General features: G+C 42.0%; 1 protein-coding gene across 4 annotated transcripts in view; it reads right to left on the bottom strand.

Moving 5' to 3' along the window:
• The window catches only part of reln (reelin), a 118,039-nt gene that overhangs the window by 71,591 nt on the left and 27,238 nt on the right, over nucleotides 1-19,210 (bottom strand). For all 4 annotated transcript variants that reach the window (XM_033634659.2, XM_078167802.1, XM_078167801.1 and 1 more), the window contains exon 3: nucleotides 2,394-2,532. In XM_033634659.2, coding sequence (XP_033490550.2) covers nucleotides 2,394-2,532 — 139 coding nt within the window. The remainder of the gene's footprint in view (nucleotides 1-2,393; nucleotides 2,533-19,210) is intronic.

The raw sequence follows: 19,210 nt of genomic DNA on the forward strand, positions 1-19,210 counted from the left end.
CAAAGTCACACATTCACACAAACAAACTAACTAATCGAAGCAGCTGTAGACCAGGAGCTTTCATGTTCAATGGGGTAAAATTACTGTTTTTCTCAATAGAGTCTGGTGGCTCTGACAAGAGTATAGATGGGGAACTGTAGCTGTTAACGGCTTCTCTGTTGGAATGGTCTGTCTGACAGAAAGGAAAAGCAGTAAAAATATTCTCAATATAGTGAACACTTAAACCGATATTGATTTTTTAGATGGGATTTTTTTTAGGTAGTACAAAAACGTTTTGTTACAGCAGTACATTGCTTTGCGCCCATATCAGACCTGCTTCTCTAAGCTGAGGTTGTGCTGACTGACATCTACTGTATCTAATATACTGTCTTTGAAAAAGTAACCCATTCAACACCACTTCAAAAAAAAGTGAACTATCCCTTTAAGGTCCAGACACACCAATCTGATTTCAGAGAACTAGCGGTGACGAAAACCCCTGCTGTGTCGTCCTTATGTGCCAGACCTCGCCCAAAAGGTTGCACATGAACAGACTGCAAAGACTACTGCTGACAGCCAACCAGCGAGTACGTTCTGCACCTGCCTCAGAGGTATTAGCTTTCAACACCAGCAGACGGCAGTAGTCTGTATTTGTTATTCAAAAAGGGAAACTGGAAGTTAGTCTTGACACTAGTTAGCCAGTTAGCACATTAACAGCTCAATGCAGTGTTGAAAGAACAAATGATATTCAGCATGTTACAGTAAAACAATAACACAAACCACCATAAAGCATTTCTGCAAAGGAGCTCAATGGCGAAAGAAAAATAATCCTCTCTTATGAAACAATTTTGTTTTGATCTCACACCCTCTTGACTTTAGCTGTTTGTCTTCTTTCCTCACTTCCATTTCTCTTCTTGTGCGCTGAGCTGCCAATCAGTGATTTTATTCACTGCCATCCCCATCACAGATTCAACATGCTGAATTGCTCAAAAAAAACCTTAAGGGGGCCAATGAGGGGCAAAGGTGAGGGACACACCGCACCAACTAGGGTGACAGACGCTCATCAATGGCCTTACGTTGACGGCAGACTGCCGGCTTGGGGTGTCAGGACCTTTAGTACGCACCCCAACTGCTTATCTGTCTATTCTCTCTTATGCCTACCATACACTGGAAGACTTTAAGAAGACTTTAATAATACTTTTAAAGACTAGAGTCTGTTGCCCTCCCACTCGAAAGATTATGTGAGATTTTCATCACACACTATGAGATTTTACAAAGACTGGGAATCTTGCAGGGTCACTGTTTGCAAGACTACAACCAGATTCCTTTTGAGATTATTTCCTATCCTGCTCCTTTTGGAGAGTAGCTCTATTTTAGTGGGAGGAGCAGAGAGTGGGAATGAGAGGTCAACCATCTCAAAAATTAAGATTTCACATTAAAATAAGTGTAGGTTGGTGGATCATATACACACCAAAATCAACACTGACTATTGTTGACTCCACAGCTCCTCCTTTTCTACAGCCCAAGAGAACCAAGACTTGCTCACATTCTTGTTGTATCTCCGCAAAGTCCCCTCCATGTTTACTGTCTACCTGGTTTACTGCTTCTTGTGTAGTGCTGGAGAGAGCGCAGCTATTAGTTGTTGACAATTTTCGTGTCACTGAACTTCTGTATTTGCATGAGTCAAGACTAAAAACTTGCACTACTATTAAAAATTTGATTTAAGACAGCTCAGACTGAGTTTTATGACCACCTTAGACAAAACCATCAAGATAAGTTCAGATTCAGATTCAGAATACTTTAATAATACCCGGGGGGAAATTGTTTTTGTTCCAATGCTCCGTGCAAAGTAGAAATAGAAATACAGCATGAATGGAAACAAGAGATAAAGATGAAGATACTAAAATAGACAATGAAATAAATAAAATAAAATATTAAAGTAGACATTAAAATAAAATAAAATAAAATATTAAAGTAGACAATAAAATAAAATAAATAATAAAATAGTAAAGTAGACAATCTGAAATATATACAATATACAATGAAATGGTTGTAGCGTTATAAATGAAATAAGAATGAGTAATTATATTGTATGTTTTGTTTTATAAATAGCCAAATGAGTCCGATCATCAGAGGGAGGAGTTGTATAGTTTAATGGCCACAGGTAAGAATGACTTCCTGTGGCGCTCAGTGGTGCATTTAGGAGCAATCAGTCTCTGGCTGAAGGTGCTCCTCTGTTCGACCAGAGCGTTGTGGAGAGGGTGAGAGCCATGCTGAAGTATACCAACTAAGGTAAAAGTCTCATGATTTTATTCAGTCATTGGAAATGTGTCTGCAACAGTGAAATCGCTTAAACGATCATCTGGTGTAAGGTCAGCAATTTTTTTTTTTTACACACACGCTTTCACATGACTTACAGGAAGTTGACACAGCCGGTGCCGGGTGGTGGTGCGATCCAGACAAAGCTGAAGCTGGTGGAGGGCTGGTGGCTGACGTGAGAAGCGACCACACTGCAAACAAACTGGGTTCCACCAAACTGCCGCTCTGGCATCACACCTGTAGGAGGGAGGACAAGAGAGTGACACCAAAAAGATTAATTAAGAGACAGATAAAGTTAGAGGTCGTAGACTAGATTTGAAATGTTTTGTGACTTCCAATAATTTAATTAGTACCAAACATTTTCCAAAGCCTACTTTAGTCTTTTAGATTTTTTTTGTTACTATTTTCCCTGACCTCCAAGTAGCAGCTGGTTTCCATTTATTTTACTACAGTATTAACTTGCAAAGACATAAAACCTGTATGTTATAGGTTAGACTCATGTCTGCTTTTATCTTTGTAAAAGTTACATTATCACTGTGTGGTAAGCCCATTTACAAGATAGTGATTTTACAGTCTGCCAGTGGTGTGCGTTCATGGGCCTCCTAAACAACACTGCCATCATAAAATGCACTGTCGCATAACCACACCTAAAGACAAACAATTAATAAAACAAGGATGTGGTGTCAATGATTACAGTTATTTTAGGTTGCTAACTCTCACCAGTTTCCAAACAACAGACTTTAAGGTTTATCTGCACTCCACTACATTGGTGCACACTCATAGAGTTACTTTCACAAACGTAAAGCACACAAAAATAACAATGTGCACTGTGATGGATTACCAAGAGTATCTCATCTACTTGCATGCAATTAAACTGCAGCAACAATATTTGGCAAGAGAGTGTACTAGAAGAGTGATACATTATTAAGTAACACTTCTTACAGACAGGTCAGCATAAATCTGAAACTAATGCATAAGGTGACTGGCCACTGATTTCAACCAAAGAGCCACAAGGACCTGCGTGATCTAAGAATATTGTCTCAAGTTTCTCACATGCTGTACATATCCAACTTATCCCCTTCTTTCCGTTTGCTTTTCATTTCTTCCCCTCGCTCGTTTGATCTCGTTCCATTCTTCTGATATTTTTTCCATCCACTGGCATCCTACAGTTTTCTTTTTCTTCTTCACTGCTTCCTGCCTCACACTCACTTCTCATCCACCGTCTCTACTTTGTCCTTTTTTCCTCTCTACTTCTCTCCTTACATCATTTATTTTTTCTCAACCCTCTCCTTCTTTTCTCCCTCCCTGTGAGCTGACACTACACAACGGTGCTCTTATTAATGAGGGGCTGTGTCCGGCTATGATTGCACCGATGGAATGACATCATGTCACACAATCTTTCCTTCATATCACAGAGGGCAAGGGCAGGACGCCGCCGGTCTCATCAATCACTGCGCAGACATACAGAACAGTTTAATAATTTACTGTAACTAAACGGCTTCGTAGTGTTGGTGAAGAGGCGTCTAAACTAATATGAATGCAAACACAACTCCAGTATGGGACCGCGGGGACAAGTGTGCATCTCTGAGACAGATTATCCAAGCATTTGTCACAATTCTACAACACTATGTCAACATAGTGTGGTCCAGTGGTCACAGAGCAAACACTTTCAGCCAGTTCAAAAATTTATGTGATGTCCCATCTGTGTGTGAAGATGTGCTCTGAGCTGCAGCGCTCTGGTGGCTGGCCTCTGCTCTTTATAACCTGCAAACACAATCCTCTCCTCTCCTCTCTCTCTTCTCTCCTCAATCATAACTCAGCTCACTGAAAACATAATCAGCAATGATTAATAACATCGGAGCTTTAATATCCCCCGAATCAATGTGCAAATCAATATGCAAAGATTGTCTGCGCGTGTGTGGGGTGCAAAACTAATTATTTAAAGAGAAATAATTCCGCCCATTTCTGACAGTAATAAATTTGACCTCACAGATTGCATCCATAAATACACACAAAGTCGACAGCACCATAAATGTTTCTGTTTAACTCAGCCAGCTGTTTGTGTGTTTTTGTGTTTGTGTTTCGGCTCTAACGTTACATCAAATTTGTGTGTGTGTGTGTGTGTGTGCCATGGTACAAGCAAATCTAGTTATCATTGCTGTCGGATGAAAAACTAAGAAAAACAAGCTTGTTTTTGAATTGAGCACCACACACTTATTTGTTTACCCTGTGGGGTCTGCAAAGGTTTTCTTGTAAATTTTCTCATCGTGTACAGAGAAATCAAACTCCAAGTTCAAACTGAATAATAATCAAAGCTTTATGATTTAAAAGGTTCCACATGACAACAACATATTGTGTCATTATGTGTGAGAGCATGCAGCGTGTGGGCCTGGTTTGTCAGATTTACAGGGTGTCGAGCAAAGCAGCCTTTTACATTGCTAAGGAGCTGCTGGTGTGTAATAACAGACTGAGATGTAATCACCCACTAATAGCACTGCTGTTCTCCAATCACCTCTCGGCTACAACCTCTCTGTGTAATGACCACGATTTACTCTTAAGCAAACACATACACCCTCACACAGGGACGCACACATAAACACACATAACTGTCTTGGGTTATTGTGATGTTGTTTGCCTGGACAAAATCTCCTCAGCATCCTATCTTTACCGCCGACATACAGAAAAGCAGAAATTGCTTCTGTGCTGTTCTTACGTAGCACTCAGGCAAGCATGCAATGACATACCCATACATCCTTCTCTCTTTTTAACCCCCTCTGACACAAAAGAGTGCCATTTCCAGAACAATTTCCTTGCTGTTATGTGCCAAGCATTTACTACTGCAACCAAGGCTGTTGAGACAACAGTTCTGGCACTAATTGTCCAATTTTGTGGCAGAAGAAGAGAAGGAGAAGCGCTGCGAATCTTTCTCATCACATTGCCACGGTGCAATTTGAGAATCCCTGCAGATGTGCATAATACAAGCTTAGCTCTCGTGGCAATGGAAACACTATCTGGAAAGCTGCAAAGACAAACAGAAAGAGAGTGTGGTGTTGGAGTTGTGCAGCAGACTGAGCAGGGGAGATAGCAGACGGAGAAAGTAGACGGGCTGTGGCTGGCGTGGACAGATGGACAGAAACAATGAATCACTCATTCAAAGGGAGACGGTGCTGTCACTCATCATTGAGTAAAGGAAAAAGGTGGGCAGTGCACCAACAACAACTTCAGTATTGGACAGTGTGGTTTTTCATTTACAGTGATGACAAACTCCTGTAATACAACCCTAATTAATTTACCACAAGCTACTGTAACATGAATAGGAAAATGAACTACAACTGGATCAAGTGAAAACAAACACAGCATTCAATGTCTGAAGCAAAAATTGAGCATAACATTGTGAGAAAATTAGGAAAATAAAGAGACTAGCAGCAGACAGAGACGGGGAGGTAGAGAGAGGGAGGAACTGAGGATATGGCCAAAGAGAAGCAGAGAGCAGTTAGGGTAGGGTGAAGATGAAAAGGCAGACTGATGCACTCCAGGACACAGCAGCGCTGGGACTCGACACTGCTCACAGAATTTCTATTCCCACTTGAAAAATACACTCAGGCGTAAAAATGCAAATAATGAAACTAGTCCCTTTCATGTCCGGGTGTGGAGAGAGAGAGGGAGAAAAAAAATCACTATTATTCAACGAGATCCAAATCCCAAACGTTCCAGTAAAGCAACAAGCTATAGTGAACCTGGATAGAAAAAAAAGAAAGCTCTAACATTCCTGGTTCTTTCCAGGCAAATGAGCGGATGAATAAAAAGAGAGGCTCTTTCGTCATTTTGAAATGAGAATATATAACAAAGCCCTTCCTGTGTCCTCATGTGCTGGGGTCAAACCAACTTTAAAAATTGCTCATTAATTCAGTCATTTGACCTCTGAGTTCTGTTTTTTTTTTTCAACATCTCTGATACCTAACAGATGTGACAGATTTTATCTTTGGTTTATGTGCTTGGTTTGCTTTGTTGATATCTGTATTTTGTTCATCTCCTCTTTTCTTGATCCCCATGAATTCTCTTCAGATTCTCAGCACTTGATGCAGTTGTGTCCAGTGCAAGTTGCTTATAATCAGTAATTAGTTACAGTTACTAGTTACTTCTCTCAAAAGAAATTGAATTTAGGGATGCACAATATATATCAAGTCCCTAAGTTAGAGGAGGAAGACAACACAATTGCGCAAGGGGTCTGATCCCCAACTGCCTGACTCCCCACCAGATCGGCAAACCTCCTGCTGCCATTAAACAGGTTAAACGCAGCACTGAAGGACCGTCTCCAGAGCCATTGTCTCGCCGAAAGGTCAGTTCAGTGTCTGCCTGGTTAACATTAGCACCAGCTTACACAGCAGCAGCAGCAGCAGCAGCTAACATCCAACACCAAGCCTTTGAACTGTCCCAACAGTCTCACACAACAAAAGGCTTGACTCTGAGGTAACGCTAGCTGTGTGATGCTGCAGTTAACCCTGTCAGTGTATGTACTGTCTTCAGCACAGAGCTCACACACCTGCAGCAGTAGTCTTGTGTCTCCGCTGGGAGGTTGAGGGACTTAACTTTCTGTTTCAATTACTTGTGTATAACATGTTGATATGTCTGTCTTAATACATTATGTCAAAGCATTTAATTTCAATTCTTAGGGCAAAATGCTCTAATCAAAATCAAAGTGTGTTTGAGAGTTTTTTGATATACCTTAATAGAAAAAAGAAATAGATATTTAAACAGTCAGAACTGTTTTTGTTTTTTGTTGTTAAAAATAGTGATGTAAGGTAGATTTTTATAGATCAGAGCTCTGGATTATGTAAATCATCCATATTTTCTCACTACATTTTAGCCTTTCTTATCCTCAGGCGTGCACAAACCACAGGTTGTACATTTATAAACTTGTAAAATACAAAAAATGTGGGGTGTTGGTGGCTTAGTGGATAGAGCAGGCACCCCATGTACAAGGCTGTTGCCGCAGCAGCCCAGGTTCGACTCCAGCCTGTGGCCCCTTGCTGCATGTCATTCCCTCTCTCTCTCTCCCTTTCACACTTGACTTTCCTGTCAATTAAAGGCAAAACTGCCCAAAATATATATTTAAAAAAAAATAAAATAAATAAAAAGTGAAATAACTGGTTATCTTACTGGTATCTTCCATGAGAAGCAAGTTTATTATCAGTTACTGGTATCAGCTGAAAAAAAAATCCATATTGTGCACCCCTAACTGAATTATTTCACAGATTATGGCATTTAAAGAGTAATTAGTTACCAGGAAAAGTACTTTTGCATTACCTTTATTTTAGTGTTGCTGTGGAACAGTGGGATAACTGTCAAATTTGATCTTTGATTGTACTCATTAACACTATGATGAAAAGTAAGTAGTACAACAGTAAAACATAACTGATATGTTCTGATTGGCCTATTTTTTGTAGCCTCAACAGGTCTTTGAATCAAGCAACACAAGTCAGTTTTTAATACTCCTGGTAGAGTAAAATGAAATAACATCAGACATTTGACAGTAATATCTTATCACGACAGGCCTGACGAAATGAAAGTGATAAAGTTATTTACAAAAATATATCTGTAAAACTTAACAGTAATTCAAATCCTGCACACAGACCAAAACTTACCACCATAGGCCTAATAATGTTCATATAGTTCCAGGACAGCTCGCTCATGTTTCCTGAACTGTGGGCCACTGTGTACAGTGACAGTCTAATGGTGGTTATTGATTGAATAATTCACACCAGAGTGTTGTGCTGCCGTAAGGTCGATGATTAGTGATGCACTAGCGTTACCAGTCCACCAGCTGTTCCCGCAGCTTACTGAACAACATTATATTATTAATAACTAACAGAAACACAGTGAGCAATAGTACACCTTTCACATTCTCTTCACCTCTCTGTGTCTTTCTAGCCCCTTCTACAAAAAGATCCTTTATGCTGCCTTTGCATTTTCACACAGGACCAAACAACAGCGACATTGTGTGTGATTTTAGACAGCATACTGGCATTGTGGAAGCAAAAGAGGCATGATGGGCGTGACATGTAACACAACAATGTAAGCCTCTAGTGTGACATATAACATACACATCAGCAGTGCTTTCTAAACAATAACACTGGCATTGACATGGCAATAACAATTTTTTACCGTCCCTGTTATATGGCAGCTGACCTTGTCCTCTGCTTAGAGAGTAAGGAGCTCCTGGACCTTATGGTTTTCCCAATTAGCAGAAATGTTCTGCTGCTGTTCTTCTTTGAGTTAGCTGCTAACTGCTATCAGTTACTTTTTAAATCTCCCAAGGTGGGCTGCACGCATGACATGTTGTCAAAACGTCACACCACCAGTGCCGTCCATGATCCCTTTTATGCAGAAGTCATTTCTGGGCTGTTACTTCCCATGATGCCAGCTTTAGGACAAGAAAACTCTGTCTACTCATTCAGCGACTGTACTTTTTATACAGAACGGCGAGGCAGCATAATGCCGTGAAATTCCCATCTTGAAGAGGCAGTGTAAAAGTGGCTTCTCTCTCAAACACACACAAGATGAAGAGACTGCACGCAGCTCAACTGATCTGCGCATCACTACAGATAATGATAAATCATAACAGTGAGTGTGTCAGTGTGTCTTCATCAGAGTCAAAGAGAGCACAGACAAACAGGCACACTCACATACAGTCAACCTACAACAGGTGAGCAGTTCACACTGGATGACTGTGAGCTGAGAAGCACCTGATTTGGCCGCATGCTGTTGGATGATGCAGGAGAAACCTGTTTAAAAAAAACAGGCGGCGTTTGTCTGCTATGATCAAGACAAAAGTAATGAGCAATTAGCCGATTTTAATTTAAGTAATTGTAATTATGTTATTTATTTGAAAAAGTTATTAGTTACATGTCTAGTTACCACCAAAAGTAGTGGAATAACAGTAACATGTCACTTGTGGTGTCTAACAAAACAAACAGTTGTTGGGTGACTGATAGGAGGAACTTACTTATACATTTTGGCGTTTACTCTTTCCACAAAATAAAAGAATCATTTAAAAACGTTTAGCTTTTAGTGGGCACATTTTCCGCTTCATTGACTGTGACTGTTTGTTACTCACATTTGGACTCGTTAGCAAACAATCAGCCGCATGCAGAACTCACCTAATGAGCTGACAATGACAGAAGTTGTAGCTGCAGTACAAATGCCACCGGTGATGCGTTCATGCTGCATGTTAGATAAGTATCAGCAGAGGCCACTTCTAATTCAATAAGCAGCCACGGGGGGATCGTGGAGGACTGTTACAACCACACATCCACAATCAAATGCACACATGCAAATACACGCACGCATGCACGCTCGCACGCACATATGCATACACATGCAGTTCTTTCACATGCAGATTGGCCACTTATGAGCTGTCGACAGTGATTAATGGCAAGGGAAGATGACCTGCTAACTCCCACGGTGTGACTGGGCAGAGCCTGTTTCATAAATATAAACCCACACACACACACACACATACACGCAAATGCCTATACATGCACCCTCGGGCATGCCCACACACAAACTCACTCATATACACAGACACACAGGAAATGGGTGTGTCAGGATTTTAAGGGTCATATGGTGGTTGTAGTGCTGTCACCCTGACATCAATCTCCGCTGGTAATTGTAGTGAATTTTTAAGCGCCTCATAAAAAGGAAGTGGGAAGTTGTCGCCTCTTATGCATTCATATTCAGTCCGCCCATGTCTCCAGTAACAAAGGCTTCTCCACATTTTTCCCCTCCGTCTGGCTTTTCTTCTTTTAAATATGTAAACACTTCAATTCACATCTGTCTGTGTCCTCTTTAACATCTCTCTGTTTGGACACAGCCTTTTTTTATCTGTCGTTATATCTCACTTTGCAAAGCTAATGAGCTTTTCCACAGCCAAGCTCAAAACAAGTCAAATAGATCGAGTGAGAATTCTCCCCGATGGAGCAGATGGGCAATCGGTGGCTCAGCCTGGCAGCGACTTCACACTGTAGGACCAGCAGGAGCCGGTCTAACTGGCATTAGAACTGATAGTTAGGTTTTGTGGCAGTGTTGTGAGGATTCAAGAGGCACCATTCAAATTGATGTGCACATTTACGAGTATCATTCAGAGTTTATACACACCATTTGACATCTGGTCAGTACCAAATAGCTACTAGATTCTGCACTCATTCCACAACTGTCCTTCAGCAACGTCTGGCTTGGGGAGCAACAGAGAACTATTCGTTTGACTTATCTGTCTGTGTGTGTCTGTGACTTGACTGTATCCACTCCTAAATGGTTTCTGGGATGCTTTCGAGATGGTGAAACAGGTTTTTCCTGCTAGATGTCTGATTGACAGATAGGCAGTGAGAAAACACACTTCAGTCCAAAAGGTGAAACAAATCTGTGTGCTTGATGCTTCCTTACAACTAACAGTTAATCTTACAAGCTGCTCCAACCTTTTCTACACTGGAGCAATTGTTATTAATGAATTCATGCTTAATGCTAAAGTGCATACCGCAACACCATAAGCACACATGCACTTCCATGACCCTGTACGCCTGCACACACACATACATAAGCAACCACAAACAGAATATTAAAATGCATGTGTATGCATAGCAATTGGTCTGGAGCGTTAATGAAATGAAATGAATCTCTATGAAGTAGCGTAATGTGCTGTAAGGAGATTAGGTTATTTGATTTTGTCTTAGGGAATTTATATTTGTCTCCACTCACTATATTCTTTTTCATTAAACACAGAAAAGTGGGTCTCATTTCAAGAGCACAGATTAATGTTTATGATGCACATCTTTTGTCCTCCAGGCCTGGTGTGTGTATGTGTGTGTATGTATGTGTGTGTGTCTGTGCACGCTCAGACAGACAGATAATAGACAGTATATGCAGTGATCATTCTCCCACTTGCTCAGACTTAGAAATTCAATGTATACCACCCCAGATAATTTGGAGAGCAGGCCCATTAAAGGCTCATATTTCATGTGGTAATTCTTAAAACCTGTCATAAACCTATTGGACCATTAACATGTGTTATTAAAAGCCTGTGAATGTATGGGAATCTGTCAAAAGCCAGAATAATGCCTCTGTCAACATGTTTCAAGAGAAGGCCACACAATGGCGACATAAATGATACATCACAACAGTACTGACAGCCTGAGTAGGGACCCCATACGCTTTGTGCTCTTGAATGATCCCATGCTATGTGTGTGCGTTTGTGTGCGTCCGTTATGTTTGCATTCAATGCCTTTTCTCAACACCAACCTCAGCTGGTCAGCTGGGCCACTGCAGGGTCTCATGGCGCATGACAACCTGACTCTGATCTGCTATTGGCTGCAACGCACATCCATCTCAGCATCTGCCAATCACACTGCCATGGATACAGGTTGGCAGCGTTGTGGTGATGGCGGGGGTCCGGCACAGCGTTGCCAGGAGGAAGCTGTGTGTTAATATGGGTGGTGAAAGATGCCAGTGGCCAGGGGGAAAGGGGGTAAGAGACTCTGTGGGAAAATTTGAGGGGGAGACGTTTGCCATATGAATGAAAGTGAGTTTAACTGGCAGTAACGGACACCTGGAGGTCTGCTGAGCTGTATGTGTGTGTAGGTGAGCATGCACCAGAGTGTTTATGAGAGGCTTACTGTGCATATGTATATGTTTACATTATTATGTTTTTCCATGTGCGCACAGTTCGTTCAATTGAATGCTCTGTGAAAGAAGCCACTTGTGTACAGATAAAACGTACGTATTCATGCCCTGGCCCTAAGCACCACACCAATTTTTGCCCATATGCATACATTCAACGAACAATTGCTCTTTCATTTAGGCTTCCATTGTATCTCACAGCATCCATCATCCATCATCCATAAAGTCCTGAAGGCAAGGCCACACACACAAACACACCCACACAACACACAAACACACAAAGCTAAGGCTTATTGTAGGAGCTGCCAGTATGGCTCTGAAAGAAAAAAAGTACTGTACACAACAACATATGATCACGCATGAACAATTATCTAATACAAATACTCTATTAATTTAATAATTGTTTATTCCTCTGTAATGTGTCCTATACAGTACATGTTGCCTCTATCAAAACCAACAACTGAATAATAACAAAAAGTATGAAGAAAATAAGCATTTAGCTCGTTGCTTGAGGCTGCTTCCTTTCAATGATCAAGAGCTACAAGCCATACAAGCATGAATGATAAATGGCACACAGGAACACTAGTGGAGCATAATATACCCCCCTGAACTAATGTGTCATAATTGAAATGAATGTTGTTCTAAATCATACAAGTGCTGAGTGTTTTTGGAGCCCCACCCTGTATGATAGATGAGACTTCTACATCTCTGCACAGCCCTGCAATCCATCTCAACGGCACGCTGACATACTCACAAACACACATAGTATACCCAAATACATGTTTCCATTCATATGCACGCACAAAATACGATGTAATAGTAAAAGGAGAATTCAGTTTGTTACAAACTGGGTGTTATTTTCATTGTTTTGGCCTTTAACTCCATCAGTAATGGTGACATTTTACTGCAAGTAATTGGTGAGAAAACCACACTGCATTGCTTGACTAACCAGAGGGTTTATTTAAAATCTGTTTGAACATCAGACTGTTCAAGGTTCTTGGTGAGGAGGACTTATTTTTCGTGATATTGCCACTTTCAGTTAGAAAATAGTTTGAATTGACTTGGATAAGATTTTCCTGATCACGTTTGAATCTCTTCTGGGTCTGGCCCAAGCTACATAGCAGAAATGTTGACCTCATATGAGCCAGGTCGCAGCCTTAAATCCTTCGTTGGGGACCTTCTAGCCATCCCAAAGTCGAGGCTTAAATCTAAAGGTGATTGTGCCTTTGTCAACAGGGCCCCTCAGCTTTGGAACGAACTTCCTGAGAAGATAAGACTCACAGAATCAGTGACTTCCTTTAAATCACTTCCTGAGACCCATCTTCATAGACCTGCTTTTATGAGATGTTGTCTTTTCATTTCTTTTTATTTAATCTTTTTATGAATTCTATGATTTTTTTTTTGTATTTACTTATATTGTCAATTTGCATCCTGCATTTTTTTGTATTCTTGTTTTTATTTCATCTGAACTTAAACCTTAATTTTGTCTCGCTTATGTTTGGCTTTCTGTTGCGAAACTGTCTTCTAAGTATCCTGTGTCTGTTTTTACTTTATCTGTCAAAGCACTTTGTAAACTGTAAATTTCTTATTCTTATTATTACTGATAAGAACAATGGCCAAACTATGAAATTGAGACCCAAGTTATATAACAGCGGAATTCCCGTTTATGTTTTTGATAGATTCAAGCTGAGAAACAGGAGCCTGTTCAAAGCTGGGTTCAGTCCCAGGCTCAAGATGTGTGTATGTGTTATGTAAACCATTAGGGTGAAATGCTGCTGAAAGGCCTAATTGGAGTGACATAGCCGAGTCTGCTGAGTGCTAGTGGTGTGAGGCCTGTGGAGCACCACCCAGTGGAGGACAGCCAGCTATGTGCCCCAGGAGAAGCTTACCATACTGGGTGGCAAAGTCACCGAACTCCCTTTCTCCCCACCCCTCCAGTCCTTGAGGACCCATTTCTTCTTCCACCCCTCTGTCCATCCATACGTCCATCCCTCAGCGAAGCCCATGAGCGGCTGGCTTCTGTGGGTGTGTGTCATTGTAGCTTGGCAGGCACACACCACAGCTTTAACGGCAGGCGCCAGGGCTAATTTGATTTTTAATTCAACACGACTCCTCGGCTAATAGTTTGAGCTGGGGATTAATTAATCTGATTTGACTTGTGCTAATTTCTTGCACCCACGTCCCTGCTCCCCACCCGTCAATGCAGCAAACAAACAAACTGGTGGTCTCGCAGGCTCTGTCCTGACACACATGTTGAGTATGAGAGATAGAGACCTGGGGCGACAGGTGAGGAGCCAGTGGAAAGCTTAGGGAGAGCGAGGCATGGTGCCCGTGCTGCAATTGCATGTGTGTGTATATACAGTATGTGTGTGTGCACCTAGATGTGTATATGGAGGAGGCTGGAGCTGAGCCTGGTCTGACAGTGGAGTGCTGGGAGGCAGTGAACTAATCACGGCAACAGCCTGGCTCTCGTAAGGAGGGCGAAACACAGAGAAGGTCACCAACTATTTTCACTGCCAAAATATGGGTCAGATTGGATCTGGGTGAGTTGTTCACAGATAACTTGTATATAATGTAAAAAAAAAATGGGCCAGGCAGTTGAGCATTCCTGTTCTTCTCTGAGGCTTTTAGAGGGTGCAGGGCCAGATCCAGGCACAGCCCTACAGGGAGAAACCAGTAGAACCACTAAGCTTCCTCATCTCACAGAGTCAGAGAGAGCACTTCCACTTTTTCTAATACGCTCTGCAAGGGAACTTTAAAAATGAATAGACCTCAGAGTGCAGCCCGGATGGCATGCACTTTGTGGAGAACGCTTTGTAAAATCACTTTCTCGCAGTTTGCACACCAAACCCACAGATGCCCACACACTTGCAAGGTGCATATGGAGGTATAGAGTATAAGGTGTTTTATATCACAGCACAACAAAGATAAATTTCAAAGTCAGCTTGCCTCTTTGTTGAAATGATGCAAACCCACTAGTGTTCACAGAAATGTGTCAAACTGAGCAGTCTTTGAGTCAAAGCTCTCTCTGTCTTTATTCTATCTTTATTTCTCTCTCCTCTCTCTCATTCTCTCTGGCATGTAACCAACCTCTCTGCATGGCAGAAAATAACATTGCTCTGCTCAAGAGAGACCACACATGGGAGAAACAGCCTACGCCTGCTGCTCTCTCCTGCAGGATAAAAAATAAAATAAAATAAAATAAAAAAAAACTGGCCAACATCTCACACACCACTTTGAAATCTCTATCACAGTCAGTCCAGCTCCTGCCTTCCCCTATTTCTGCTCTCTTGATCACCCTGGACCTTTTTTTTTTTACCATACATTTGGATGCAGAAAATACAACGAAGAAAGGGAAAAGCACTCAAATGCTCAGCATGTGCAAACAAATACATGTGTGCTCTCACAAAAAACAAATATAAACACACACATATGCACACCTTCACTCACAGATGCACATATGCATGAGCACAGACACACATACTGAACACCACATACAAATGTAAGCACACCTAGTGAAGCCGTGGGAGTTCAAAGAAGGGGCTATGTTTTCCAGGAGAGCTAGTGTACACTAAGTGAACCAGTAAATTCCCAGCAGCAGTGCTCCAGCAGGTCTACTGTATCATCACACCTGAGACACAAGACCTATGCTATTGGGACTTATGGCAAACACTAATGCATTAGTCTGGAGTCTGTTGTGGGTCTAACTTGAATTAATAATGGATTATGTTGTATTCTGTTTAAATCCTTTGAAGGTTGCTTTTTGCGTCTGTGGAGGCTTTACGCATGGAAAGAAGCTACATGACTTGTGATGCATAATCACCCAAGCATTCCTCTGTACTCCGAGAGCACCCAAATGTTTAGCCACCTGTTAGCAGCTTCCAGGCACTGTGAGATTGGTGGAGGAGGACGTGCCAGGCAATGCGAGGGACAGAACAGAGGCTCAGTCTGGGCGCGAGGGTTGGGAAAGTCCTGTGCCAGCAAAGCGTGGAGATTTACAGCGAGCCGACCCGACCGATCTCGAGTCTGATCTAACACTGTGCCGCAGAGAACACAAATCACCTCCCATACATAACCCTGCCCCTGACAACTCATTTCATCTTCTGCACTAATGAATTCATCATTGGGAGGGATCTGCCTTTGGGTGCCACAGCCCTGAGCAGAGAAGGAGTAATGGCTCAGATAAGTCATCATCATCATTATAAACATTATCATCATCACCACCACCACCTTGCCTCTGTTCAGCCCATAGTTCAGAAGCAACAGTTTGAGACTGTGCGATGTCCTTGACAGAGTTGCAACAAGGGAACTTTGGCAGCGTCCAAGGTTATTACAAGGTTGGATGTCAGAGCAAATGTGTCACAGATGTGCATCATAAGTGTGAGAATCAGCACAAGTGTGTGTATGGCAATGGAATTTGAATGTGTTGTGGTATGAGTGGATAAATCAGCGAGTGTGTGAGCTCTTATGGAAGCAAGCAAGTGTAAATGTGTGTGTGTGTGTGTGTGTATCTGTGTGCGTGCATGAAGGAGTCTAAGCGGCACAGTCAGGGAGCTGTCAGCAGAGAGCCAGGGAGCAGGTTGATCACAGGGCTGCAGTGCGTTTGAAGTCTCCTAGGGACTGACAGCTTCTCTCCCCATGGGAACCCCTTCCCTCGCCCCTTCTCTCCTCCCTGCACCACCCTTTCTCTATATCATTCCTCTTTATCCTCCATCTCTCCCTACACAGTATCTCCATCTCAGTTTTTCTCCTCATCCCATTGATGGAAGAGGTATGCGGAAATACACTTGTGCTCTCCTGGGACTGTTAGTGCTTCCAAAACAAGGCTTTGTTCAGTAGGAATCACACCTGTGAGGGTGTCTCTGTAAATACTGACATGATGAGCTGCCATCTCTCATAGTATGACATTCTGGCTGACATTCAATCTGGCTTGGTGGTGGGAGGCCACAGACAGCCGACCTTCAGCCTCGAGATGGATGAGTGTGTGGATATCGGGATTTGAATGCATAATTGTGCATAATGAGAAGGAAAGACCATCATGATTGTGTATTTCCATATGTTTCTATTTTTTGCATGATTCCTGTTAAATGTGTGTATGGTATGATTACACTTTTGGCTGCACACCCTCTCTGGCCCCGCCTCCACAGGTCAAGGTGCAGCAGGATTTCATCTCTAATCGGGCTGTGTGTTAGCATGAGCCCATCCGTCATGGGGACAGAGTGTCGGCTGGATGTCCCTGTCACTAAGCTGTCCATTTTGTCAGACCGCCAGATCCATCATATTGAGATGGGGACTGATCCTTGCTAGTGGAAGCCAACCGCCCCGCAAATACATACAAATATGCAAATTAACGACAAAATAAACATCACCCTGCAAACGAGCCATCCATCAATGACCAGTTTCTCAGCAGCTCAGCATTGGCACAGCAACACCAATCAGCCACTCCGTCAGAGGGAGTGATGGAACGCCATCCTCTCATCTTCTCTCCCTCCTTCCCCCTCCTTATATCATTCACATACTGTCTCCTTTTCATTGGTTCCTCTTTGCCATTTTTCATGCATACTTTCTCCAATTTTCTCCTCTCAATCTCCACTCACACTCATTCCCTTAATCTCAAACACTCTGTCAATTCCATGTTGGCATTTTCGCCTATCCATTTCCCTCTCCTGTCTATTTTCAAAGCTCTCCCCTCCCTTTAAGTGCCTTTTCTTCATCATCGTAATTATAAAATATCTAGAGACATTTAGAATGAATACTTGTTCTGTCTTTGTATTTGAAGGGATAATGATGTGATGGGAAACATTATGCCATTAAGGGAGCAATACAAATCAGACCACATGTGACATTTCTTTCCATACAGGCTCTGGCCTGTGAGGTCCATGCTTCATCTCATCAATGCAGTGCGACACACACGACAGCAAACTGTTCTGATGTAAACCCAGACCAAATAAATCTTCATTATGCCAGTATACAAAAGTTATTGTTTTCATCATAAAAACTCTGTAAACGCCAGTTTGAAGGCTGTGTGAGTTCCTTTCAGAAAGCCAAGAGGCTGGAATGGAAAGAAAGAGCTCTTAATGGAATAAAAGTCAGAGGAGGGAAAAACACGAAGCAGAAGTTGGAATTCTCCTGCAGCTGAGTCAGTCCAGACTCATGTTGCTTTTCTGGCAGTGTGTGTAGACATCCCCTCTGTGCATGTTGTACACATACATACACATTGAGTCTAAAAGTTGTCAAACTATACTACAGAGTATAATGAAATGAATCACCTTACACACTGCATGTTTATTAACTGTGTATTTATGACTGAATGAATACCACCACGACATGTTGAGTCTTTCCTGCCAGGCCCTCACACCTTGAAACAGAATAATTATGGTGGCTGTTAGGGTTGGACAACCCAATTAATCAAACTTATATCAAAATCGCAATAAAAACATGTGCAATATCCAAAGTACAGGAGGCGCAATATTTGGTAATGGTGAATATGTGCCAAAATACCTCTCTGAATTAAGTAGAGTGCTGTAGAAATGTCCCAGCCTACAAATGATATTCTGTGACTTAAGAAATCTTTGTTTGGCACAGATCCTTGCAAAAAAAATAATATCATGATCATTTTAAATGAAAATGAGAATAATGATGCAATTTCCTCCAGTGCCATGAATCATATCACAATTGCACTATCAGTCAAAATAATCACAATTGGATATTTTTACCAAATCGTTCAGCCCTAGTGACTGTGCCTCAGCCAGACTGGTTTATCGGGCCCCTTATGGGCACGTTTATAAAAACCACAGTCAATTTACACTCCTGTGTTTTGCCTCTCTCAAGAGGGCCTGGCTCCCAAACAAAACATTGTTTTTAGCTCCAGTTTGTCTGATTCTGCACTAGCCATAGCAAAGCAATTACAGCATCATAAAGGTTTGTGGTTAGCCACCCGGCGGCTAGTGGGGGACCCCCTGCCTTTAGGCAGCAGAGGAATGAGCTTTGGGCAACGGTGCCGCAGCTCAGCCCAGAAGCTGAAAGTATTGCGTTCCTCAGACAACCCTGATTGCCACCCCAATTGCTCCATCACACTTTAGCTAATTCGACAATGAGTGGGTGTTCTGACAACGCAGTAAAAAGTCAGTCCCTCAAAGCTTCACATTTTTATTACTAATGTAGTGTGAAGTGCTTTGTTATTTAGAGGGAGTGGAAGCCAATAAAATGCTCACTTCTCTGTCTCCATGTCGTGGTGTCTGTT

This window comes from Epinephelus lanceolatus, chromosome 5 (assembly GCF_041903045.1).
Source record: "Epinephelus lanceolatus isolate andai-2023 chromosome 5, ASM4190304v1, whole genome shotgun sequence".
Lineage (NCBI taxonomy): Eukaryota > Metazoa > Chordata > Actinopteri > Perciformes > Serranidae > Epinephelus > Epinephelus lanceolatus.